Genomic DNA, 27,854 nt, shown 5'->3' with positions numbered 1-27,854 from the left:
AACCCCCTCAGACAACCGATTGGGAGACGTCGGCGTGACTTTCCTCAGGTGACCCTCGGCACCTTCTGCCGGGAGCTGCAGTGCACACACAAAGACACACGGCATACACCACCATGGCAAGTTTGAATGTTTATTTCCCCAAGACAGCCTAGCCTGCACTCTACTTGGATAAATTTCACAAGCTAGTTTCCGCTGCTTCTAGTTTTAAACTTTAACCATGTTTCTGATGACAAGGAATGCTGCAAAAATACTCTAGTCCAACAAAGAGTTATGATCACAAAATAATCTTTATCCATTCTACAGTGTTTCAGAATTACCAGTTGATTTTAAAACACAAGGTAGATATAGATGCTAATGGTGGCTAATCTGGTATGTTTTATTATAGCAAACTGTTGTTCATGCAACACTTGTGCTCAAAGGGGAAGGCACAGCATTTCCTACAATGAGCCACCTTATAAAGAGTTCATTTTGTACAAATTTGTAACGTCACCTTCAATTTAGTGTGCAGAACCTCAAAACTGAGGCATTCCTCCAATTATAAAAACACTTGCATCCCTTTTGTGCAAGTTTTAAAAATACAAAGTCTTCTCTCTAAAGTGGCTCAAAATAAGATTGTTCATGGCTGCCTACATCTAAGATAAAAAGAGTCTAAAACAATTGGATTAGGCATATTAAAGGTGTTCAAACCATGACTTGATTTGTACATCTATTCACACCTCTTTTTCGGTCTTTATTCGGCAGTACATATGCACCAAATTTCATTTTTAGAAGTTTCCATATCATTTTCATAGAAAACAAAGTTTGAAAACAAGTAACATTGAAACACAGCACGGTATCCTACCACAACGGAAACATTTGGTTACAGGACTCAACAAAATCTAAAAATGAACTATGCTGTAGATTACCACATGCAAAGGTCTTCATGTTATCTTTGAAAATGAAAAGGATGAGATTTTATTACCACATTTTACTGCTTTCTACTATTATGGCAACTTGTGTACTGCAACACAGTCTACCTGAAGGGAAATGTATGATTTTTTTTTTTTTCATGCAAAAATCTACAAATTAGTTTTGATGATATGGAAAGCTTTTCATAACATCAAACATTCATCTGGTGCAAATGCACAGGGAAGCCTTCCTGAAATTCTGACTTTACAAACAACTAATAAGCCATACAGGAAAGAAATTAAAAATAACTAAAAGAAAAATAAGAGGGGGGAAAAAAAAAAAAACCAACCAAAAGAGAAACACAGGCTGCAGGAGTAAACCAGAGTCTGCTGCTAAACCGGTCTTCGTTTTTGTGTCCAGTGTAAGTCAACACTTATGAACTCATTTTGATGATTGACTAGGTTTATTATCAGCCCCCTGAAGGCGAATCAAGCTTGCATGCGTTCACATACAGCATCACAACCATACTCTCGTACACACGCCACTCCAGGACTAGGAGCCTGCTGCAGGACTGAAGAGCCCCAGATTTGAAACACGAGCCTGGCTCCACAGCATCGAGTCCAGACATTCATTCAACGTTGTCCATTCACACGGTGCTTCATAGCAAGGCCTGGGCTCATTCTCCTTGGACTTATATGGGCATCCTATTCTCTTATGCTTACAAGGCTTGATGATGATAGTACTGCATTTCCCCCCAATTGCTCTAGGAAGTCATTGTTCCTTCTCAGGCACTGAAGATCTTTGACCTGTAGCCCTTTTTCTTTGAACAATCTACATAAGCATTCAGTGTGAAGTTTTTCATTACATTTTGCCACTCATTCTCACTCGCACCCACTCGCCATCTTGACTTCATTTGGGCTTTTCTGTGATTCCAAATGAAATCTTCACATTTTCTTTCCCGATTTAATGCAGCAGCGGATCCCATGAGCCAAGATTGATGGATCAAACCTTTTTTTTTTTTATTCAGTGCTGCATTGTACCTAACTTCCAAAATACCACTCTAAAACTGGAACCCTTCTGCTGGTACATTGGCAGATGAATTGAAACCAAATGTTCCGCCTTGTATTGCTTCTGGAACAAGGCTAGGATCTTCATCAATCTGTAACGGAACAAGAACATCGTGAGTAGGAACAGAAAGACAAAAGCCTCCCTAAAAAGAACCTGGACAATCCTAAAGGGCATCTATCTTTTCACCTAATCCACTTCCTTGCATCAAGGCTTGCCGTTCTTCTTCCCCAGTTTAGTTAAAGCACTGTAGTGGCAAAGTAATTTAGGCCAAAATGGTTTTTGTTTGTATTTAGCAGATGTTTATGCAGTTTTCACTCCTGGGCAGTATTCTGTCAGTCGCACATCATCCTTATTGCCAGCTTAAACTGTCACAGCTCTTAAGAGAAAACCAATACCATGAAATCAAGTCAGGACTAAGCCAAAACTGCAGTTTCAGTTTAAACAGGCAGTATACAGGTTACCAAACTGACACTAGATTAAACTCCAGGGTCCTGCTGCATATGCAAAATCTCAGTTGCTAAACACAACTTGTGTCTCGTGTAGAAGTGGAACTTTGGTACAAAATGAACTTCAGCGGGACAGCAGGGCAGGAACGCAACCGAGCTCTACCATTTTTGCAGCAACCTGCTCCCCAAAGTTCTTCAAGCAAGTAGAAAGCCTTCTCACTTCATGACTCAGACTGACACGACTGTATTTCCTTCACACATGATGCACTTGGGTGAGTTAAAGCGCACACCAATCTAAAACCTGCCTTTGATCTACGTTACATGTTTAAACTGAAAACAACGCTCTTGGATCAGCGCATCCTACCTCTGGTATTACTAAAATCGTCAAAATCGTTTGTTTTTTAAGAAGCAGAACCTCAGATTCGGTACTCCAGTCAGCAGGGAGCTTGCCAAATGTGAAATGTCAAGTTTAGCCAGAAGCTGACAGTTATGAGACCTACTCAAAGCCTAGTATTTCAATCCCTAGAGATGAGCCTCGAATCAGGCATCAAACCTTTAGGTACTTCAACATGTAGAACGGTAAGATATGCAACAGGTTCAAATAAGGGCTCGTTCTTCACTGAAAACCAAACAAGTGTCACAGAGCAGCTTTAGAGCTGTTGCATTCACCTCGAGCCGTATTTATAAACCACCACCCCAAAAGCAACTGCAGAGCTATTACACACTTACATCATCTGAAGAGAAGAACTGATCAATGATCTCATAAGCCAGTTTGTAGATGTCTTCATTTTCATGATTTTGTAGCTGTTCAATTTTCTCCAGGCCTACAACAAAACACACAAGAAATGCAATAGAGTTAAAGTAGGAAGTTCAGGCAGAACAACCTCCTCCTCCTCAAGGCCTCCGCACACAAAGTACTTAAAAACAAATCTAGCAATAAAGGGGCTACGAGTAAGAAGCTGTTAAACTTGTTTGACACGCTTAAAGCTTCTTTGAGATTTGAGGAAAAACATTGGCGATTGAGGAACACATACCGTGACCAAAAAAAAAAGGTGGCAACGACAGTACTTCCCTTCTCTTCTTGCTATGAGTGGTTAAGCTAATCTGTGGAAATACGGTGAGGGCCAAGCTCTAGGGTGTACCACCTTTGCACCAAAAAAACCAACCACCTTTGCACCAAAAAAACCAACCACCTTTGCACCAAAAAACCCAACCACCTTTGCACCAAAAAACCCAACCACCTTTGCACCAAAAAACCCAACCACCTTTGCACCAAAAAAACCCACCACCTTTTCAGCACCTGGCGTGACAGCCCCAAGCTGTGACGTTCCAAATCCACGTACTGTTGGTGGCACACGTACCACCAGCTACCGACCTGGAGCTCGATTATACAGCAAGTAGCTCCAGTACACTGTAAGTTACTGGCAGACCCGAGCAGAGCATACACATCAATATTTTGGAAGTTCTGCCAGAGCTTTAGGCACAAACATGTCTTTTCTGCCCCCAGCCATCACCAATCAATTAACCTCTCCCCCTTCCCTCAAGACTGTGTATTTTAAAGGCTATTCAACTTCACCTTAACAAAACCCCGTACAGTTTTTTACCTGTGCCCAAATCTATCACTGTTCTTTCATCCTTGAAGAGTTTCTTCAACTTAAATAGCAACCGATACAGAGAAACTCTGAAAGCCATTAGGAAATTAAAGCTATCGTAGTGCTGCATCTGTTGTACGTAGATTTTCTTTTTTCCCCCCAATTCACCTGGACGTGACTCGTGCACAATGAAGAACACACACTAAAGCCAGCAGCATACGCACACGGTAGGAAGCCAAACCATTTATTTCTGAAAAAAACCCCCAGTATCAAGAGATGAAGTGTCATACCTCCACACTCTTCTATAAGATTGGCTATGGTTTCTGCTTCATCTTCAGCCATTTTTAATATATTACTTAGTCCATCCAGAACCACTTGCACAACTTGCGCGTCTTTTACTGTCAGCAAATTGCAAAAGGGAGGAATTACATTTTGTTGAATTAAGTATGCCACCTAAGGGGAAAAAAAGCCAACAGTTACATCAGGAGCGCGACAGAAGCAAATGCTGCACCACGAGCACACATGCAAAGCAGTTTCACGAAGTCAAAGTCCTCCAAGTTACCCAACAAGGTCAGAGTATTCTGTAGGAGTCACTTTCTGAAAGTCTTGTTTTAGAGCATAAAAGGCAACATTTACCAAAGATGTTGCAAATATATTTCAGGTCTAGAACACACAAGTAGCAGATACTGCGAATTTTTCAGTATTAAACAGGGAGTTTCAACCTCATCTTTGAGGAATGACACCACCACTCCAACCCTACCACAAACCTAATATTCCAGGCTTACAAGAAACTACTATATTTCGACTCAATGGCTACTAGCCTTAGAGTTATCTACACTTTTATCTGTAGGAGGAAAAAGATCAAGATGTCAAGTGACTAAGTCTCATCAGAGCCTGAATGCAGTCATTGATAGCTCCTAGGCCATCCTAACGGAGGAGCTTCCACCCCAATCCCCATCTCAGATAAATCCAGAAACCAACAAGTGAAGTTCACTCTTAAATCCCTTGTGGCAAAGGGAAGAGAGTTACTGAACAGGGGAGGAATCCAGACATTCAGAATCCTGGCACAGAAGTCATCTAAACGGCTCAGCTGATGTACTCGCTCGAACGGACCCAATAATGGACCTTTTCTTCAGGTTTCACTCACTTGGTCTTTTCTTCCGCTGATCGTTAAGTTGCTTATTGCCCAAGCAGCTTCTTTCTGAGTACCAAAGTCACCCTAAAAATACAACCGTAAATAGAAATAATCATTCCAGTTTTTATGTTACGTAGGATTTGAGTAAAAGCTTGTGTTTGTTACAGCCTATTCTGCACGGCATCACCACCTCGCTTTTCAGGAAGTGAAGCACCTGAAACCCTGTAGATGTTTGAGTCTACTCCCAGAGTGTTCAACCCTTCCCTGCAACCATGGTTTGAAATCAGTCTTCCAGAGGAAGGGAAATTTGTCTGTGTCAAAGTAAATAAAAGCCGCAGCACTCCACACTCTCCCGTTCCTTATCAACAGCTGTCATGTGTCACAGCCAGAGATAAGCAGGAAGTGTCAATTTTGATAAGCCATGGTACATCCTAGGCGTCTGCCTCTGAAGTTAGTCAGCTCAAGTCTGTTTACTGAACTCAAAGAAAAAGGTCTCCAACCCTCTTCTCAGTGATCAATAAACTGGCAGTTAACACAACTACTCGTGAACAGCTATATGTTACTTAGGGGAAAAGACAAGGATTTCTTCAGTCTCATCCCCAGCCTCTACACTAAAGCAAGATACTGCATCTTTGTCATGGCTGAACACATCGTAAGGCTGGTATTCCTGGCTTCCTTCCACACTTCGGGGCAGAAAAGCCAAGTCATGAATAAAGCAAAAAGCAGAAAATGTTTGAAAGATACAAGTGTTGTACTGTTCCCGGTTCAAACCATGCTTTTAGCTACCCCTTGTTCTCCCAAGGCAGATCCCTGGGACCACAACATGGTTTGGAAACTCATGTTTTAAAAGACACTAACGCCCAACAACCGAAAAGGGATACAGGTATTTGAAGTCTCAACTGATGACCCGTTAGCATTGAACAAGCAAGCAGAGACTTTGTGAAAAAGCACGAGAAAAGCATTTCAGAACTGTTGGTGAGCAACTCCTCGACTTTAATAGCAAAGGTAATAAAAGCATTCACCTCCACAAGCTTCATCTCTTCCTGAAAAGCGGCATACATCCATACATGCACACAGCATGTTGCTTTTCTATAGGAAAAACTCTGAACACACCAAAGCCACCATTATTTTCTCTGGTCACCTATTTGTTGGTGATGCAGTGTTGCTTGTTTAGAAAAAACAGATGGGACAACCCCCGTCCATACTGCAGTGTCACAGTGTCACTATCTGGATTACTCAGACCAGATAAATGCAGTAACACGGACAGGCTACCAAGCGCCCCTGCTCAGAGCTTCCTTATGTTTCCAGATAACGCAGGGAAAAAAGGGACAAAGTCCTTGAGCTTTGGCAAAATGCTGGGAACTCACTCAATGCTGTTCCCATCCAGACCTCCTCACATCAGGTGCGAGAGTAAAGAATTCTATCCCCGTGGTTTACAGAGTGAGAAAGAGAGTTTAAATGAGATGTAAAGGACCTCAGATCCCCTGATCTATCCCCCTTCCCAAACACATCTGGCGCTCATCGTCTCACAGCACTTCACAAAAGAGCATCAAGGGTATGGTTTACCCCTGCCCCCCATTTACAGTGTGATGTAAAACACAAAGCAAGGAAATCAGTTTCACTTTCCCCAATTAAGGAAAGAAACGGTTAAATCCTTCTTGTTATCTAACCTTATCTAGAAGATGTATTATCATTGGAACAAGGTTTGCATCTATTACTGCCTGAACTTGCTGCTGGTTTCCTGCAGTGATGTTAGACAGGAACCACACTGCTTCCTGCAAAATAAAAACACGTGAGAAATTAATAATTCAGTCTATATTCTATTTTATTTCCACTCCAGCAAGATTTTATACATGCACATCGGATCAGGTTGATTGTACGTAGCTGTATTGCTAGTAAGTCAGCTAGACACACAGGTAACAAAGTGGACAGCCTCACCTTGGGAGACTCCACAAGACTCTTCAGTCTTTCTCTGTTACCAAGGTACAACCCAATACTCCAAATCCACAGATTCAAAGGAAAAATTATTTGGAGACAAAAAAGTCACAAGGCTACAAAACTGTACCTGGATTCTTATGTTAAAAAAGGATTGAGAGCCTCCCCCCCCCCCCCCCCGCCCGCCTTTGAGGGAGGAATTAGTCAAGAAATAACAAACACCTTTTCACGTAACATTTTAAGCACATTCCGAGCATCACCTTGTTTTAATCCTACAGTTGATAAACTTCTCCCTTCCCAGAAACCCTCCATCACTCCTTCTCAACCCCCCTCTCCTTATCTGGCACGACAACTTTTTGGTCAGGAATTCTCACATCTCATTCAACTGAATCCCTTGGATCAGATCACAGGATCACTTCCATGAGTGAACCTGTTCGAGATTAAGGATGCCTAGGCTTGTCTTGGTGGGCTTGTTTTGGGCTTTAATCATCGGCAATGTTGTAAAGGGACACCCCAGAATTTAACAACACGCCTCAGATGCACTCCGGAATCAGCACTGCATTGTCAGTGCCCCCGTTCCAAGCCTTTTCCATACACACACACACACACACACTCCCCACACCCCACCCCCAGTTTGATGATGTTTAAATTCCACTTATCACACGCACTCCGTTCAAAGAGACATCCAATTATCTCTATTTCATCACTTCCAAGAGAGTCAGTTTAATTAAAGTGACATTTCGCATCTTGGGAACAGCCAGAATTAAGATAAAGCTTTAATTTCATAAAAATTCAATCAGAAGAATCAGGAAACAACATTCACGTCAAGCAAAAGTTTGCAGCTCCTTAAGAAATTCTTCTACGGATGTTAGCTTCAAGAAAAGTGTCGGCATCCTGCCTGCTCTTGCCATAAACAGGTGTGAGCAGTCAGCTCCTCAAATCTCTACCACACTGCGTTATGTGGAATGCAAAACAGCTACATCAGATATCAAAAAAAAAAGTTACCAACTGGGTGCAATCTCTGCAGTTACTTACCTTATTAATTTTTTCTTTGGGATGTGTCAGAAGTGCTGGAAAATGTGAAAGAGCTTCACAATTCAGAACTACCTGCGTCTGTTCATCGGTACCAGTGACAATGTTTCCTACAGCTCTCAGTGCAGCAGTCTGAAACAAAACACTTTCTTTAAAGGCTTCTTTTTATCAAAGATTTTTCTAGTTGAGCACATACTTCAAACAGCCACAGTTAAAAAAGCAAAAGGTTTTATGCAAATGCTACACCAGACAGGAAGAAGCATTCTTTAAACTTCAACATCAACTATAAAAGTGAACTTTCTCTAATGCTACATTTTCAGCGACACTTCCTTGAAGTTGCCCAAACTTACTTGCACTTTAACTTCCTGATGACTGAGAAGAGGAACCAAATGAGGGACTATTCCGGAGTCTATCACCATCTGGATCTGTTCATTGCCAGCATCCGTTAGATATGAGAGTGCCCAGACTGTATCTACCAATATCTAACAGTAAAAACATTTATTTGTAATTAGTACAGAAGTACCACGAGTCTTATTGAAAAAATTAAAATGTAAAGAAGTTCTCATTGTGAAGCCAGAATCGATGCAATACAGCAAACCCCCACTTTGTTTTAGAAGCTTCATACACTCCCCTCTACAGCAGCCCAAAATACAACTGCTGTTCAGCCGGCTCTAGCTCTAAAGAATGCACAGAGATTAAAAAACAAGCTAAACTGCTAACTACAGCTTCAATTCTGAAGGATATAATACAAGCAATTCGATTGTATCTGCTCTTTGCATGAAGTACTGGTGGAGATATGAAGGACTTGCCCCCAGAAGGAAGATAAAGCCCTAACAAACATTAAACCACGGGCATTTGGCACTCTCAAACCAAAGAGCTGTATGTCATACGGCATCAAGGTTTTTTTTTTTTGACATTTCCCCACAAGATTTAAGAGAAGCTTTGAAATTTTTTTTTAAACGTCTGGTGCAGCAGCACTTGGACTGAATTTCCTCTGTGCAGGCGCATACACGTGTGCACTCACACGCAGAAAAGCCAATTTAAACAGCAGTAAATCCGGACCTTTCAAGGGACAGATTACAAAAAATGGAGCGAGCATCGTTTCGGCTGACAACTCTTGACCGATTCACAAATACAGCCATCTCAAGAAATCTAAGTAAGCCTAAGTTCACCTACTTATATACAGGAAAGTAAATACTATGATTACTGTGCAAACTTTAGTTAATGCATTTAAACCTATCTTGGTAAAGCATTTTTGCTATTAACTTTGACAACCGACCTACAACTTCACTAGGAAGCAAGGAATTGATCTTAAACAATTCTGACTGACGTTTAGGCAAAAAGCTGACCTATTTCGTGATTTCACTAGTCTCGCTCATTTACTTCACTAGTAAAATAACCTGATGTTCCTATTTAACACTTCAGAAGCTACATCTAAAGCCAACATCATACGTATGCAGCAGACACTAATTTTGGTTTTGTTTACACCGATTTTCATTCCAATTTCAAACTGAAGTGCTAGTCAAAAAATTCCTGTATTTATCTGTAAATGAATGTTCACTGAAATACAACTGAAACTGCATTTTATTTTTAAGTGCAGGGAAAGGCCATGCAAATAAGCACTTGCAAAGATACAGAGAAATACCAGGCAAAAGTTGTAACTGATACTTAACAATAAGCATTTAAAAAGATACCGAAATAAGTTTGTCCTAATGAAACAGAATGTGGGTTTTTTTTTTTTAACAGAAAAAAGGTAATTACAATAAGCTTTATACTTCAGCTAAAAACCTACAGCAGAACACAAAACTGGCTCTGAGTGGTGTTACTTACATTTACATCTGTGTGGTGAATTAAAACACAGAGCGCTGGAAGGATCTAAGGAGGAAGAGAAGCATCTGAGTTATTTTTAAGGCAGACAGATCCTCAGCTTCAGTTTAATTACACTGAACAGCAACTCAGTCACCTCCTGAATGGTTTCCATCGGCGGAGGAGGATCTTTGTGACGGCACAAGTTGACCATGACCCAAGTAACATTTCTTAGGAAAGTTATGGGAATAGATGGGCTGATGAAGGACAGCAGCGGTTTCACTACTCCAAGACTAATAACATAATCTCTACACTGGGGTCCATCACCTGTTTGAGACAAAGGATTATGAAGACAAAAATCACCCCATGCCACTCACATAAAGTCTTTGACTTCTGCACACTTAAAACTTCAGGTAAAATGCTTAAAAAGGTAAAGAACATGGGCCTTGGAAAGATGCCTATAAATATATACAGCGATACACCCACCTCTCTAGATACATCTGTCATAAAGACACTTTATATACGGCTTGAGTAGGGCCTGTGGCTGCCTGCCTAATTGCATCCTTTGGAACTACTCATTAGAACGGGCTAAATTCTTAACAGAAAAGTGTTCCATGAGTTATAGCACATCTACAGGCTGTGGGGGTGGTGGGCAAGGGAAAAGGGGTGGCAGGCAGCACCAAACCCCCGAGAGCAGTTGATTGCCCAATGTATCCCTGAAGATCCCTTCCCAGTACCAAAACATCCCGAGTGTAGCTCAAAATTGCCTGAAAACAGATATTAGTCATCTCTGTATCTGAAAGATAAACACACTCAAAAGGACCAGACACTTCTAAAATATGAGACTGTAGAAATCTCAGTGTCAGAACCAGTACTGGTCCCCAAGCACTGCACAGTCAGGGCTGCACACCACAAAGCTAATCCTTGCACAAGAAGGAGAAAAATCAAATGAAAGACTGATCACAACTGATCTAGAATCCAACACAAAGGATGTGACCTCTGGCAAAATTTCAGAACTCCATGCAAAACAGTTTTTATTTTAACAATCTGCATGTCTGTTTGCCAGCAATTCCTCTTCCTGTGCCCGGAAAGGAAGCGTGTAGGCATGTGTTTTTGGGTGCACACCGCCACTACACAATAAAGGAAACAGGAAAAAGCTAAGAACGGGGTAACTGCCAGCCTAACAGCTGCCTTTGGTCTCATAGTTGAGCATCTCCAAGTGCTAACACACAAAAATCCTACCTAGTTTATTCACTCGATACCAAAAGGGACTTAGAAGTTTTTAGTGGCAAGAATAACACAAACCTATGATATTTCCTAAAGCCCACACAGCTTGCTCACAAACATTTTGATGAGGTGAATGCAGCAGCCTCAGAAAAAGTGGCACAGCATCTGAAAGACACAAACGAAACCCCATGCAACTGTTAAGAAATACATCTCAAAAGACAAAATAGTTCACATGATTAGCTCTTAAATAAAACTTCAGTGTACAGCATGAGAAATGTTTCTCCTGGTTAAGCACTGGTCAAAACTTTACTAACTTCCCAGTGATACTGAAATAAAACACACTGTAACAATTCTTCCTTCACGGCACTTTCTTCTAGAGTCTGGACTTCAGAGTATTTTGAAAGCAACTCTTAAAATAACCTGGCATTTAACTTGTTTGCAAGTCTCACAAGTTTACTGAAGCTTGGCAGGACTCCAAATTCAGTTATACTTTCTGAATTTAGAAATTTCATGCTAAGTTATCTATCAGAGCCAACTGCAAAGGAGTAACTGTAAGTTCAACCTCACCAGTTCAAAGTGGCCAATTCAGGAGTCAGCAGGGACGCATATACATTACTGACCAGTAATGTAGCGAGAGGGAAGTACGGGGTTTAATTTGTTCCAGTCTTACTGATTTACAGCTCCCTGTCTCCCCCACCACATCCTCACTAGTGAAGTGAAGTGAAGCACGTGCCAGCGGCCGGACCCAGCGCGCGCAGAGTGCTAACTACCGCGGGATCCTCCGCACACACCGCCAGCGCGGAGCTTCAGCGCGTTCCTTCACCGGTGGCTCTACCAAGGGGAAGCCTGGTTGCTGGAGCACACAACACAAGTAGGGTTTACACAAGGTGAATCACACCAGGAGCACCCCGCTGCTGACACAGATGCACCACTAAGTGCCACGTCACTGGGTACTTTTTCCTAGAATTTCCAAACTCTGCATCCAGTATCCTTCAACCACCATTATGACGGTACGTGTACAGCAACAGCAGCTGCTTCTATGAATCCAGGCGTCTTGGTCGCCTGCAAGCTAGTACAGATCCACTCCTCAACGTGAAATCGCCTTTTAGATCACTAAGTTTTGACTCTACTCCGACATCTCTCGTGGAATAACCCAACTGATCACTGCAGAAGAGATTGCTTCAAATGCCACCGCTATGGGAAAAGACGACCCCAAGCGACTGAGCAGCCAGGGATTCAACAGGCAACACAAAAACCGTTATCAAGGCAGCTACTTTTCTACCCCATGTTGGTGTCAGACAGGAGAACGCTTCCAATATCTAGAACTAAAGCTAAAGCAACATTTCAAACACCTTCTACATGCACCACGGTAAGATAACGGACCCTTATTTCATCCCCAGCACTAAGGCGCTTGCCTGCATGCTTTGCTAAAGGCAGTTTGCTCTGTCTGTAAGAAACACTTCTTTACTTTAGATCATGTATTGCGAGAGAGGCTGGTATTTTTAGTTAGGCTCTTTCTCAGTGTAAAACTTTCTGCTAGAGAAAAAAAACCCCACAACAACAGATTTCTTATTTCCTGCTGAATAAAGGTATTTTACAACGCCTGCACGCAAGGAGAAAAAACATCCCCAGCAAGCACGTTGATAAGTACAACGGACCATCTTTTTCACTGAAATAAATCATTACAAGAAATAAACCACACTTTCATACGTTGTAGCTATTAAATAAATTCTTAATACAGTGCACACATGCAGACCTAGCTAAATCAGAGACCACCATCGAAAGAAATAATAACTATATTTGACACTCATCCTCAATCCATCAATAAGCTAGGTTTAAATAAAGAGAAGTGTTCTAGATCAGAGGTGTGCGACAGTTTATGTATTAATTAGATTTCCAAAAGAAAACTCAGGATGCAACCAAGAAAGGAAGATGAGGAGGATGGGAAAAAGGAAAATTAAAAGTATTAGCAAAGATACACACTCTAACAGTCAGATCCAGCTATATCAAAGTTAACAGGCTCCTAATGCCAAGAGTTTGTAAAAGCAAAGGGCAACTGATCTCACAACCAATGCAACCTCAAAGCATACATTCAGTTAAAAAAAAAAATCCTTTAAGCTGAAGTCACCTGCCTTAAATTCCTTCACATCCGCTGTAGAGATTTACCCTATTTTTTCCAGTTAAAGATTTTTTTGAAACACACCCAGCCATTTAACAGAGAAGATGGAGCTAAAAATTTTCCTATGAATACATATTTTTTCTAAATATAAAGCCAATAACAGAGTTTGTGAGAAGCCTGTAACTAACCATGAAAGAGAAACAACCTTTGATTGGTGAAGTGAAAAAGTCAGTCATGGAATACAGGCAACAAACACTGACATTTCAACACTTATGTACTTATTACACTGAATAAAAGTTCCAAGTGGCTCTAAAAGAAGTCACGTGTGATGGTTGTGGTGGGGGAACACACACAAAAGATCGATTCTGTGTCTTTTCGTTGTCGGAAGCACAGCATGGTACATGCACTCCAATACAGTGCTGATTCCAACCATTACAGCTACTGGTACCTCATGTAAGTTTTGCGGATTTTTTCCTTAAACTTTAGGAAAAAAACTTGTTTTACTGTATGTTTCACTCTTCCACAGGTCTCAAGAAGCTCTGCCGTTTTATTCACTCAATTCAAAAATCCTGCAGACACTTCTACTCCGCTCTGCTTTACCAACAGAAGTACTACTTTGACCCAGGATGTGTTTAGAGTAGAGAAGAAAGTTTGCTTTGCTTGGCAACTCAGATTCCAAGTCCAACAACAATTCCTTTCCATGCTCCCGATTCCTCAAAATATGAGCAGCGTTTTTTTTTTCTTCAACTTGATTTTGGAAGAGAGTTCGATGTCAGGCACCCTCTGGACTTGGTCAGTATCTTTTTTCTCCCTCTAGTATCTTTTTTCTCCCTCTTCACAATAAGATAGGAAATTCCTCCGTGGGAGTTTTTTAGGGTTTTTATTGTTTGGGTTTGTTTCGAGTTTTTTGTTGGTGTGTAATTTTGGGTTTGTTTTATTTTTTTTTTTAAGTTTGAAAACTGGAAACCAGCAGATACCAACTCTGCTAAAATAGTGTGAGTTTCCAGAAGAGCTTACTCACCATAAGGAAACCCAACCGAATTTAAAATCTGAGAAAATGAAGAACAAAAGCAGGTGTGCGCTTCAACTGATGCTGCTTGCCAGAGAAGAGGTAGAACATCTGGCAGGAGACTTCATGGGCAGGTCCTTCAGCGACGTGCCTGTGATTGACAACTCAATTTCAACCATCCCGGCTATCGCACGAGAGGACCAACCCTACCACATGGATCGGTGAACATGCGTGTGGATGCTCTTTACAGGATCATTCAGATGATCTCATTTTTGTGGAAGCTACAGCCCGTGCTGTATCAATGAGCAAATACTGTTGGACTTACTAGATTGAACTACGGCCTGTGTTTGTTCCGAGGTTCCAGAGGCAATGTTTGTCAAAGCCCACGCAGCTTCAAACTGTAAAGAAGGACTGCAAAGTAAGGAGAAAAAAAAACAAAAAACAAAAAAGGTTGTAACATGAGTTTTCAAATCAGACTCCACAAGGCACATTAGCTAAATACCAACAATTCTTGCAACAATTAAAAGGTTTGGAGTTTTGGAAATACTCACTTGTCATCTCTTTCAAGACAGTGCACTAAAATAGGTAATATTCCTGATTTTATTAGATCGTCAATTGGTGGATTGCGATCACTGGAAAGCAGCTTTCTGTTTAGGAGAAGGAGAAAACACAAGACTTAACAGACAAATCACAGAATGAGAAGTCATGACTGGAAAACATCTCTGGAGGTTGTTTAGTCCAACCTTCTGTACAAAGTGGGATTATTGTTGACACTAGATCAGGTCAGTAACGCCTTCCTGGAGCTGAGTTTTGGAAACCTTGAAGCACAGAGATCCAAGAACCTCCTGGACAAACTGTTCCAGCGCTGCACTACTATCAAGGCTGGGAAGTTTTTTTCCCCAGCATGTGTCCTGTAGTCTCAAAGACCAAGCAGGATTTGTTTTCTCCACTTTCAGTGAAAATAATTAATCCCCAAAACTGAAGTTACTGAAGTACTAAAAACTGAAGTACTGAAAAACTGAGGCCACTACACTCCTTCATTGCCCATTTCAGTTCCCATGTTTTCTCTGACTACTTTTGAAGTTTATTACCAGCCAGTAAAATAAAGATCACCACAGTTCTTCAGTCATACCCTCCTGCAGCTTCTTCCTCCCCCACCCAGCGAGGGAGATGAACAGATCCCAACTGCTTTGACAGGAAAGGCAGAAACTTAGTTTCTTCTTTGCTAAAGATACAGAGAGCAAGGATTCACAAAGTACTACTGTGGAGAACAGAAGTGTACAAATTTGTTTCCATCTTTAATCCCTTTAGCTTCACCTTTCTGCAGCAGAGGAATTAAGGAGGATGAAGGAAGCCTCTCGGATGGGACAACTTAGGCTGCCGCACCAAACTCCCTCTTCCCGCTGCCACTGAAATTACATCGAGTTCCCTTCATGTACCAGCCTATTCACAAACACACCAACGGCTTGACAGAACACAAGAACTAGAAACCAACTCTCCGCTGCTGCTTTGTCCTGAAAGACATCGCTGCTGCGTAAAAGAGGGCGATGCAGAGGAAGAGGAGATGAAAAGCCAGAGCTGCACAACAAAACACCTCAGAAAACTACGCGATGGGGAGGATCTGAACACAGATTATGTGAAGACTCCTGTAATAACCACATGTGCATTTTCAACTTCCAAGTAAGTAAAGGAGATTCCTTTTACAAGTGAAGACAATCTACATCCACAAGCTTACAAAAATTAAGGAACAAAAGTGTCCTTACAGAACCTTAACGCTGATTTTTGTTCAGTGACAAAACCATCACAAACCACCTGCTCAAACGGGTAGAGAACTCTACTACGAGAATCAAAACTTTACGTTTAGGGGGGGTTAAGCATTTTCTGTTTGCTTTGGGATTTGCTTTTTCTTAAGCACTTTAATTAGTTTTCTGTTCCAGGGGTTAGACTTGGGCAAAATTTTTCCTTCCTGCTCCAGCTTCAGAACAAAGGATGGTATAGGTTCAATCAGGACTGAAAAGCATCTATTTTCATCTCTAAAATATACTTTAATGCCTTTCCAATAATGTAAACTGTACTGCTTTAATTTTAAATTAATTTTCAATTCAAAAAAAATAGTTACAATAGTAAGAAATCCACACTGACATTCCCATTTCACTTGAAGTCAGGCTTCATTCAGTGTACTTTAACCCGGTTTAGATCAGCTATAGTGAAGGGGGTTCTACGTGACACTACCCTGAGTTGGTGAAACTTTTTAATGAAGGCAAGATGCCCATCGGAAATGGGCGCAGAAACTGTCCCTTCCTCTCCCAGTTTTAAATACATCAACTCCCCAAAGTCAAAGCGACTCGCAATTCACCCGACTTCTCTTTGATCTGCAAGTCCTCCCTTGCACCTGAATCAAGCCCCTCGACCACAGAGGGTAAACAAATACGAAATTGTAGCTTCCTGCCAGGACAACAGAAGAACAGCCAGTAGTTCATGAAACCACAGTTAATACTGACTTTATGCAAGCAGAGTTCCTGAGAGTACTTTCAGATCACTTCTCAAATACATGCAACTACACAGAACTCCTCTGAAGGCTTTAGTGGCCTAATCCACCACAAAACTAGAAAAAAGATGATGCCGGTTCTTCTGTACTTAAAGCTAAAGACTTTATGGTCCTGCTAATGATGCAAGTCCTACCTTACTTGTGAGAAGCACCTAGTATTGCACTAAGGTAAATCCTAGTATTTATTTAGACACAATGAAAATCCTGACTACTTTGAAGACCCAGGTATTTTGATTTTTCGTAAAGTTCTGTTCACAAAGTTTTCTTTTTCAAAATCAGTATATGACATACTTTTTCTAGTTAAGCTAGAACATGTTTTCTGAATGTAAAAGTATGATAAGGTAACAATAAAAATAGTATATTGGAGAAGAGTGTGTTCTTACCTTGCAGCCTGCACAGCACTTAACTGTATACCCTGGTTGTCACTTGAAGCATTCTAAAATAAAAGAGAATTTAGACTTTTCACATGTTTGTCACCGCAACACGAAGAACGTTCAAACAATTAATGTTTTTTTTTTACCTGTACTATTGCCTCCAAAGAAGTGTTTTGCTAGAAAACAGAGACAAAAGCAGTTAGAAATTAGAAATGTCTTTTAAGTACCTAAAAAGAGGACATGCTTGAGAGTTAATTCTTACCACTCTAAAGTCACCATCTATATCGGAATCTTCACAGATATCTTCGTGGGGAACATTTCTCCTCTTTAGAAGATGCTCATCTCTTTTGTTCTTAAAGAGAAAAATGATTTAATACCTTTAAAACTGTGGTTCAGGCGGTGTGGGGGGTCTTACGAAGGGAATAGAAGCTTCAGTTTTAAACAAGCATCATAAACATGCTGTCATTGACACTGTTAAAACTTCCAACATTCAACAGGTTGCAGAGGGCTGCACAGAGAAGCACACTGTGCAAATTACTTCTTCCTGGGAAAACTCTTCCATCCAACTTTATCTACAGCAGTAACTACTTTTGCTGGGAGCTTCACATGCACATATCCATCCACGCTGGCATTACAATCTATTTGTCATTACTGATAACAAGGCAAGGCAACTCCCAGAGGCTAGTTTTCTGATCATCCCAGAAGTCATTCAAATTATGATCACTTTTCTCAAGAGCTACTTCTCCAACAATTCTAAACAGCGTTAACTTCACACATATACTCTTCCACTCTTGTGTGTGAACTACTGTTTTGGGAAAGAAAACAGCTTTCTGTCTATAAATCAGCAGGAACGCCCATTTGCAAAGGAAAAACGTAAGCCTTCTGTAATTTTTTAAATTAAAAACATAGCTGGAGAAGCAAGAATTATTCCCTTCAATGGATTACAAATACAACTTTTTTTTTCAGGACAAAAATTATGGAACTTCTAGTACCAGGTATGATAACTTTAGAACTTCCTTCTAAACCAAAGTACCTTCACACAATTAGTGAAGACTAACAGATGCTTTAACAATGGTGTGCTTGGTGGACTACACACACATAACAGTAAGTAATTTTACTTTATTTTTAATCCTGTAACAAAACCTCTTAAATGTTACTGAAATAAAACAGCCAAATCCCATTTGCTAAGAACAACGCTAGGTCATCTCACCTTTCTCAACTCCACAACAACTTCATTTCTTTGTCTTCTCATAGTCTGAAAAGAATCAAGATCAAAGCACGTTATGTTCTGAATCTAGACCAAGTAATTAAAAAAGTTCTTGCACAACTATTTTGAAGTTCATGCACTTTAAACAGTATTTGTACACACATGATTTGATTTTTATTATAAAAGTAGAAATCGAACAGGAAATGGAGATAACAGGATTATTTCATAGGAAAACGGCCTCCTAGGCCTTCATGTTGAAGGAAAATGGGTATGTGGAATCAGGGAATAAATGTCTTATAGCAAACGGTGATGCTCAAAGGAGCCGTGCATTAAACAGCAGCACCAAAAGCAGTATAAGCACCATGGCAAACTAACAGAAATCATACAAAGCTTGCCCAACATTTACAACCTTCTCTTGATTCAAGGCTTTTTTAACATACACACATAGAGAGCACGAGCCAAACCCAGCATTTTTATAAAAGGCATACTGGTAAACTTGAAAACTGTGAAGTCAAAGTCAAGCACAACCGCCCATCTACGCCCCTCGGACACCTCTCGCTGCTGCAGCGTGCAGGGGAATCGGGCAGTGCCTCTCACAGACTCGGCTGCCTGGGCTACGCTACCAGACCGGCTGAAGGAGCCCAGCCCGTGACTAACCGGTAGCTACCACCGTTCAGCTACACTGAAAACAGAGGCTGAAGTTCCGACTGTGCAGGTAATCCTTCACCTAGCCAAAGTACAAGTGCTACGGCAAAAAGAATTCAGCAACGTAATTCTTCAGGATAAATCCATCTGGACAACCCCAGAATGGCGTTGTTGAATGATTCCTATCAGGCTGCTCATGCAAGTGTAGCACCGTCAGCGTGCCCTTCCAGACACACCGGGTGGGGAAGTCCTACAGGAGCTCTCACGCACCCACACCTCCACAACACTACTCTTTTCTCCCAGATAGCCAAGTAAATTTACAGATTTCACCCATTTCTGACACACACGTGTTTCTATTACTGTACAAACCAGCACCAGCTTTGTGCCTTGAGGAGCAGCTTTATAAACAAGTTCAAATTAAGACACTCAGTAAGCAGAGCCGAGTTACAAAAACTTGATTTATACACGAAAACCGCACAAAACCCTCATGTCACGATAGTGTCAGCTAGATTTCAGAAAGGGGAGGTGGCGTCTCTGACAATTTACATCTAGTTCATGACCCCACCTCACCTATCTTACTTCCACCCAATGTGTTTGTTCTATCCTATCGTATTAGATTACTTCTCATCATTTTTAAGTTCTGAATAGGAAACATTAGGCCCAGAGACTGTTTGTCTCAACAAAAACGACTTGAGGAACTAGCTTGACACAACTACTGTTGGTATACAGCGAAGCACAGTTAGAACAACAATCCAAACAGTATCGTGGGAGTATAATGATGACCTAGTGCCCGCTACGCTGCATACCTCACCCCTTACAGCAAAGGCGAGATTAAAGGATACAGAAGCGAGCACAGTCAAGCACCCTTGGCCAGGAAGGGTTCACTGCACTAACGAATCGCTTCATTAGGTTTTGAATCACTGTTGTTGCCATCTTCAGGGACTTCACTGATTAGCTGGACTGCCTTATCTGCAACACCCTTGGCACTAAGAGCAACTTTTTGTCATTTTCCCTACAGCTCTCATTGAGAGCATTCAGGAAAAAAAAAAGCAATTGTAAATACACATAAATTGGTTTATTACTGTTTGTGTTACTACAGTGCAAAATAAAAATAGAAAAAAAAAATCAGTCTGTAGCGATTTTATTCTATACTTTGAACTTTGCAGTGAATGAGAAGAGCAAAGTTAGAAACAACTGCATTTTTATTGTGACTCAACCATCCACAAGCCCAGAGAAAGCTTGAAATCCTGGAGCATAAGGGACTGCACGAACATAGAATGCGAGGAAAAGGAACAGCCAAGAGAGCTTCTGAACAGCAGTTAAGAAGCGGCTCTGAAGATAAGGCTTAAAAGCTTGACTTTCAGGAGCATAATTATTGTTATCGAAGAGAATGCGCATTTCATCAGAACCAAACTTCCAGCTCTGAGCAAGACTGTTTACCTTCTCAAACCAAACAGTTACAAGAAAAAAAAAAAAGGCAGGAAAGGGTGGAGGTGGAAAAGAAGGAATGGTTCCCCCTTGCTTTGGAGGTAGAACTTTTCATTGCTTGAAGACCAAAATGCAGTTCCTCATGAGAAAAACAGGCAGAGGAGGGGAAAAAAAGCCCAAGACACCTACACAACAATAGCTTCTCACTATACAAAAAGCAAAGTATACAAGCGTACCTAATGCAGCAGCACATGGGACGACTAGATAAGAGCCACAGTAAGCAAGTACAAACTGTCCCACACTAAAAAGTGCCAAAGCAAGTTTCCAGGAAATATGTGCATCAAACAATGTTCATTCAAACGGTCCATCAAAATTAGACTAGCTGAGTAACACAGCTTAGACTCATGGTTTTTACAGTTTTAAAGCTATAAAAAGTCACGTCTGCTATGTGAGGTCAACAGTGAACACTGAACCTGCTGGCACGCAGGTAAGCCTTATTCCAGTGCTGTGGACTTACCCTCCAGAGCCAGATGAGCTTTTCGAGTATTTCTTAGAATTCTTCAAATACTAGTGAGAATCTCAAAGGTGTAATCTCCAAAGTCAGGAAAAAACCACATTCTAATAATAAGCCTTTATTAACACTTCTGGCCCAACAGGTATGCTCTGAATTAATATACTTGTCTTATAAGTACATAAATTAAATTTTCATGTTCTGTAGTAGCTCCAACTCAAGAGCCTATTAAGTTGAAAGCAGAAAAGTTTCTCCAGCAGCTATCTTCCTATACATGCAGTTGTCAAAGCCACGATTACAGGCTACTGGCACTGTCGCCTGGCGGTCCATGCGTCAGCTCTCTGAAGCGCACATCGCTCCAACTGCAGGTCAGCACTACGGAACTCGAGCCCAGGAAAGCATAGCCTAGGATTCACCAAAGACGTGTATCCCTCCCCAGTGACAAACTACTAATAAAATAAGCAGACCTGTCAGAAAGCTGTACTGCCAAAAGGATACTTTTCGGCAGATTTCAACAACGACATGACTGGTCACAGAAAAACTGTTGCTAACCAAGAGCAAGACCCAATGTACACTTGCAAGGAGAAGATGACCGAATTGCTAGAATGCCAGTTATAAAGTGACATTAAGCTGTAAAGGTCATTAAAAAGTAATAGTTACAATTACTAAGGAGCCCAAAAGGAAATTTATTCCAACTGAGGTGATAACACACCTCCAGGACAAGCACATATGCGTGTGTGCGTCACAGATATGGGGAGAAGTGAGCAGGCCTAAAACTCCAAGGAAAAAACCCTGAGATGTGTCATTTAAAGTTTCTTTACTTGAAAAAAATCATATATACAGTTGATCAGACTTAAAAATATCCTGAAACTATCAAGACTGCTGGACCAAGAAGAATGTTCTCCCTCCAGACATAAGATGACAGGTCCTCGGTTTTAATTCCTGCCTGCTTCTGGAGAGGACCTGTGTACCCTGGACTCACCAAAGCCTTCACATGGAAGACAAGCAACCAATGAAGCCACTCTCAAGAACAATTTACCAAAACAGGGCTCCGCTAAAATAATGGTCTGTGTAAACAGTAGCTGGTTGACAAACTAGTTGTTATTAGTCAACCTGTCACTGCTCTTCCTCTCAGGAAGAAAAAACGCCCAACAAACAAGAACTGAAGTTGGCTCTGTCAAGGAGTTTCACAGCATCATCACCCCAGCCTACAAGGTTGGAGAAGATCAACTTGTATTGTCTTTTGGAAAATAGCCCAAAGGGCAGAAACCCAGGTGTAATGGTTTCTTGGCAGGTGGCTTTGAAAGGCTAGACTCTCCCTTCTGTCTGTGTGAGATTTGACTCGATTGTTAGACTTCTCCGAATCAGTTCTCCGCTTGCACCAACACAGCTGTGAGTAGGAAACCAACCTCAAAGGTTTGTAGAAACGGGATTGAGAATGGGGCCTGGAAAGCATTCCAACTTAAAAACACGCATCACTTCAGTATGAATTCACATGGCTCTTTCAATCACTAGATCCTGTTCTTTGTTTGCTACACTGAAAAGTAAATGATCAAATGTATTTCTGTCAGCGTATGATTGCTACCCCTGCACCCTCCTTCTTTTAGTTATATTTAGCTTAATTTTTACCATAAGGGCTGTTTTCTGGCCATTAGTCATTACTGAGCTCTTCAGCTTATCACTAAAATCTTGTGATGTCCTTCACAGATATAAAAGTCACCGAACTACCAAACAAGGAAAGAATGCTTCAAGGTACACCCAAGTTCATGTTTGGATTTAGTAAAAATCCACACTCTGCACATTCAGTGTACTCAAGTGATTTACGCCCTCCTCTACCTGTCATTTCCCTCCTATACTAATCCCAGCTCATTTGTAAACTGAAGCAATAAAGTCCATTCTCAAGATCTCTGCTAAAAATGCTATGGGATTTTAAAGCCAACACAACAACAAGATACCACCAGAAAACACACTTCGGCAACTATTTCCCCTTCAGAATTATAATGAGACTCTCAGATACAAATAAATAAGTAAAAATCAATACATTGCACCTGCCCTCATTCTGGTTTTTCCTGGAGAAGCTGTGCATGCTAAACAAAATGCCTTATACAAACAGATATTTACCTACAATCTTTAAATGACAAAATGTACAAGCTTTACTGCAGAGCTACAACCCAGCTTAAAGGAACCTATTTTTAACTGACTCAGTGAAATTCCTGCTCTCCTTCAGTTCCTCCATATTTGAATCCAAAGCAAACTATTTTTTGTGGGACACAGAAAAGGTTGAAAAGCTTATCACGACCTGGATATCCAGTGTACCTCATAACATTACCTTTCCTTCAATCCCCTGAAGCTTGCTTCGTGTTCTCAAATGTATCGTTAGTATTACAAGCCCACTGAATGCTACCAGCAACTCTTAAAGTCTTGACATTGCTGATCTTGAAACATCTAGACCCAATGGCTGCTCCAAAACTAGTTCTGAAGTACTCTGTGCTCCAATATTATCATCATTTCACATCATGTGTCTCCATTACAGAGCAGAAGCACCTATTTGACACTTCTGTGCTGGCACTATTAAAGCAATTCTTAATCTCTCGCCCCGCAACACAGGCAAGGCAGGGAAGAAAAGGCCAAGAGGACTCATCGATATTTCCAGAGAAGTAATATGCAGGAAATATTTTTTATTTAATCTCAAAAAACCTAAATGTCAGTCAGATTTGAATGCTGCAGCAGGTAACAGTCATCAGCAGAAAATGAAATGTCGAATCACCCGGTAAAACAAAATGAAGCAAACAAGACAACCCCACCCCAAACCTTCTCTTCAAACCTTCCCAGAAGCATGGCTATACTCAGGACCCCAACATCCAGGACTGAATAGCAATTATTCAAACCCAAACTGTTCATAAAACTGTCTGCTGCAGACAAGGAACAATTTGCACTTACCCTGGCCTTTGTATAGTAAAGATCCAGTGCTTGATTCCAAGGTCTATGGTATCACAATTAAAAATAAATGGTGGAAAGAAAATTGGGTATCACCACAGCCATACCCACAAACACACACATAAAAAGGGCTCATCCTTTCTTATTCAATGTGGTGGTTTGGCCCTGGCCAGATGCCCACCAAAGCCACTCTATCACTCTCACCCCCTCAGCTGGACAGGGGAGAGAAAATACAACAACAGGCACGTGGGTCAGATAAAGACAGTTTAATGAAGCAAAAGCAAAACAAAAGGTCTTATTCTCTCCTCCCCAACAGCAGGCAATGTCCAGCCACTTTCTGGGAAGTGGGGCTCCAGATGACAAACGTGAAACCAATGTGTCCCCCTCCCTCCTGTTTTCCCCAGTTTATATTGCTGAGCAGGCGTCCTGTGGGATGGAATGTCCCTCTGGTCAGTCTGGGTCAGCTGTCCTGGCTATAGCCCCTCCCAAGTTTTTACCCACCCCCAGCTTACTGGGGAAAGGTTGGGGACACAGCCTTGGTGCTGGGTGAGCCCTGCTCAGCAGCAGTCAACACACTGGTGTGTTATCAGCTACCACTGCACAGCACGGGGAGGGCTGCAGCTCAAGCAGACCCGTTACATTCAACAATAACAAAAAAAGCCCAAGTAAAACCTGTTCCTCATTGAAGACACAAAATGAAAAAATAAAAGTTACCTTAACTAGCTTTCCTAGCAGATAAGCATCTGCATCGTTTTGTAAAGAGTCCAGATAAGCACTTAAGCAAGATTTTGGGTTGGGATATTGTATTTTCCCCACAGCTCTAACAGCTCCTAAATCTTGGAAGGCCTTACCAAAATGCTTGAACACTACACAGAGATACCGCCTTGGTATTCGCTACAAATTATTGCTCTCGCAGCACAAACTCTTCTGATACTAAAAGTCTTATTATACTGAGTATTTCTTTGAGCAGTACTAGAAATAAGAAAAAAATACAAGGAAGTATTTTATATTTCTGGTCACAATGAATCCCTCTATTCCCAGTGTCGCCACCAATCTGTCATCTTAACGCACACAGAGCAATTGTTTACAACATAACATGTCCATGCATGCATGTTTAGCCAACACTTAAGCATACGAAGGAATTTTGCTAAACATCTTCTGTAAAACAGGTGTGTGTGTGTGTTTCGGTTTTACTGTTTTTCCTTTTTCAAGGCCACAATTTGTATTTTTAGAAGCACACTGATACGGACGGGAAAATGGAAGTCCAACTTTAAGTCATTAAGTATCCCAAATGCTAAATGTACACTTAGCACTCTAGGAGACAAGCAATTCCCTGTCAGATACCCAGTCACAGGTGAAGAGGTGAGACCTGGAGGGTAAGTACAACGTGACCGCAACCGCTAGCAACAGAACTGCCAATGGACTGGTCAGAGACACGGGGAATCGTTTAGGGACCATCTTTAAAACATTTGTAGTTTGCAACACAGCAACCTTTCCCAGCCTCTAGAAGTAGCTATTAATTTGGGATTCACCAAAACTAGAGTCATTTATTACTTGTCTGCTGAGGCAAATGGAGGCCAACTGTCATGGAAAAAAAGAAAAAAGGTTTTGTAAAAGAAACCGATGGCTCAACGCACAATTTCAGCTGAGATGAGGAGTGAAGGAGGGAAAGAGATAAGATCAAAAGGTGGCTTCCTATGCTAAGTAAACAGACATCTTTTTGCTAAAAGCAGCAGAGGAAGGCAGGTGTCATGAACTCCACACTCATCAGTAACTGTTGCTACCGTAGGACACTTGGCTGTAAGCGGACATCACCAACATCTCTCACACTGGTGAAAAACGGGATGTGTGAGCAGCTGATAAACAAGAACGACAGCCATAAGCCTGAGCTATTGTACGAAAAATAGCCATCCATGGGAGTTATTTTAGGTACCAAGCAGATGTTCCAGGATTTGTTGGACAGATGTCAAAATCTAAAATTTAACGTGGCCTAGCAGTGGTTCCCTCACTGTGTGGAAGGCCATTTAAGTGCACCGGCAAACTCAGAAAATACTGAGATTACCTGCTTCCTGATACACACACATGTGTTCTTTTTACTTGCACGTGTTCACCATGAACCTTCCCTACTTCAGCTGACTTACCTTAAAACTCAGTACGCAGGCACCAGAGAAAATACAGATGAATCCCAACCTGTACTTTCCCACTAATTGCATTTTTTGCTATGATAGCACACGCTTTCCTGTGCTCCCCCCCTGAAGATGCCTTTCTGATACAGCTGTCCACTCAACGATGACAAAACAATTTATACAAAACCAAATCAACATCTAAGGCAAGGAGTTACTAACAAAGCTAACAACCCTATTAGCAAACGGAGCAACCACTGCAGTAATTATTGCCCCTTCCAACAGTTTTGGCAGCACCAAACTTTGTACGTAACTGAATAATAAACTGTTTTATCAATATACTTGGACAAGTTAAAAATCGAGGTGTTACTGACTTCTGAATTACCCAAATGGGAAACTTGGCAGATGTTTTAATGAACGACAGCAAGACAAGTGCATCTTTTAGTTTTGAAATGCTGTACAACTGTCTTCATGGGAAAGATCAGAAAATTATGCTAATCACAGGGCCACATACTGAAGCTAATGAAAAACAGAAATGAGAATGGCAAAGCCCATTTCTTGATCAGAATCCTATACTGACAGTATCAGGATGCAGAGGGTTGCCCAATCAGCACTCCTAGCCAAGTGTTTATGGGTGAGGACTGATAGCTAATTTAAAAATTTGAATATTTACTAAGGAAACCCTAAGTTAATTATGTCTTCTGCTGTGTTCAGGAAGCACCTTCACAGCTCCAATAATGTATGCAGCAGTGCAGCCACCAAAAAGTTTAGAGGCTCTATACTACAAGCTGCAACTGTTTCCACACCTCAACTAACTGAATGGTGTAATAGTAGTATTTGTCCTGCTTAAAAAAAAAAAAAAGTGTTTTTTTTTTAAAATAATAATCTTTACTATAAAGCGTGGGCGGTAACTAATTCCTTTATTCACTTGAGTATCGTACAGACACACACAGCAGAACACCCAACCGGGCCCTAATCCCTGACTCAGGCTTTTAGGGGCTACTCAGAGCGAAGAGTGATTATTAAGCGCCAGCAAGAAATTAAGGTAGAGCCACACGAAAACCCGACCGCTGGGGCAGGCGGCAGAACGCCGAGACACCACCTCCATCAAGCCAGCGGCCGGACTGAACTACGCCGATGAAGCGCCCCAAACGCCAGGCCGGGGCCGGCCTGCCCCGCCGGGGAGCCGCCGCCCGCCGCTCCCGTCAACCGCCCACCCCCTGCTGCGGCGGAGGGGGCCGCGGGAGCCCCCAGGGCGGCGCTCCGGGGCCGGGCAGGCGGCGGCGGCGGCCGTGGTCCCCCTCAGCCGCGGCGCTCCCGCCTCCGCGCGGCGCCCAACGGCCCGGCCGCGCCCGGCCCCACAGCGCGGCCTCCCCTTCTTCTTCTTCTCCTTCTTCCTCCTCCTCCTCCTCCTCCCTTCGCTCGCTGGGCGGCAGGGAGCGGCGCTCCCGCCTCTCGGCGGGGCGGGCAGCGCAGGCCGCGGCCCCGCCGCGGGCCCCTCGCCGGCGGATTAGGAAAGACGCCACACGGCGGCGGCGGCCCCCTCCCGCCGCCATGGCCGGCCGGCCCCTCCCGCCAGGCGCCGCGGCGGTTACCTCCAGGTCGCGGCCTTTGTTCTTGAAGTTCTTCAGCCGCTGGTTGTCCAGTTTCTCGTTGTCGGCCATGGCGGGGAGCGGGGAGAAGGTGGGAGGGAGCGCGGCTCCTCCGCCTCCTCCCGGGCCCGTGCCCGAGCCCGCCGGGGTTCCCCCTTCCCGGCGCCGCCGCGGCCGCCGCCGAGCCCGCCCGGACGCCTCGAAGCCTGTCGGGCTGCGGCCCGCGTCGCCG

At 42.2% G+C, this 27,854-nt stretch overlaps 1 protein-coding gene and 1 non-coding gene across 2 annotated transcripts; both read right to left on the bottom strand.

Annotated features, from left to right (window-relative positions):
• Nucleotides 1-116: 116 nt before the first annotated feature.
• On the bottom strand, nucleotides 117-27,760 carry KPNA4 (karyopherin subunit alpha 4). Its single transcript, XM_086467955.1, has 17 exons — nucleotides 27,626-27,760; nucleotides 18,390-18,434; nucleotides 17,442-17,531; nucleotides 17,326-17,355; nucleotides 17,189-17,241; nucleotides 14,809-14,904; nucleotides 14,583-14,668; nucleotides 11,208-11,294; nucleotides 10,060-10,229; nucleotides 9,927-9,971; nucleotides 8,447-8,578; nucleotides 8,100-8,228; nucleotides 6,800-6,904; nucleotides 5,142-5,213; nucleotides 4,285-4,447; nucleotides 3,132-3,226; nucleotides 117-2,047 (listed from the first exon to the last, which is right to left on the bottom strand). The coding sequence occupies exons 1-17, from the start codon at nucleotides 27,692-27,694 to the stop codon at nucleotides 1,949-1,951; spliced, it is 1,566 nt and encodes a 521-aa protein (XP_086324081.1). The 5' UTR covers nucleotides 27,695-27,760; the 3' UTR covers nucleotides 117-1,948.
• On the bottom strand, nucleotides 7,459-7,776 carry LOC147415304 (small Cajal body-specific RNA 7). Its single transcript, XR_015183688.1, has one exon.
• Nucleotides 27,761-27,854: the final 94 nt, after the last annotated feature.

Source organism: Leptosomus discolor, chromosome 7 (assembly GCF_034619465.1).
Source record: "Leptosomus discolor isolate bLepDis1 chromosome 7, bLepDis1.hap2, whole genome shotgun sequence".
Lineage (NCBI taxonomy): Eukaryota > Metazoa > Chordata > Aves > Leptosomiformes > Leptosomidae > Leptosomus > Leptosomus discolor.
This window is presented reverse-complemented; position numbering and strand designations above follow the sequence as displayed.

Bases quoted from the DNA above. Each gene is read 5' to 3' on its own strand.
- KPNA4 (XM_086467955.1), bottom strand. From the start codon at position 27,694: ATGGCCGACAACGAGAAACTGGACAACCAGCGGCTGAAGAACTTCAAG. The intron at 6,905-8,099 runs GTAAGTAACTGC...TTTATTTTGCAG, and splicing joins CCAAAGAAAAAATTAATAAG to GAAGCAGTGTGGTTCCTGTC. The intron at 4,448-5,141 runs GTGAGTGAAACC...TTTTCCCCTTAG, and splicing joins TCAGCGGAAGAAAAGACCAA to GTGGCATACTTAATTCAACA.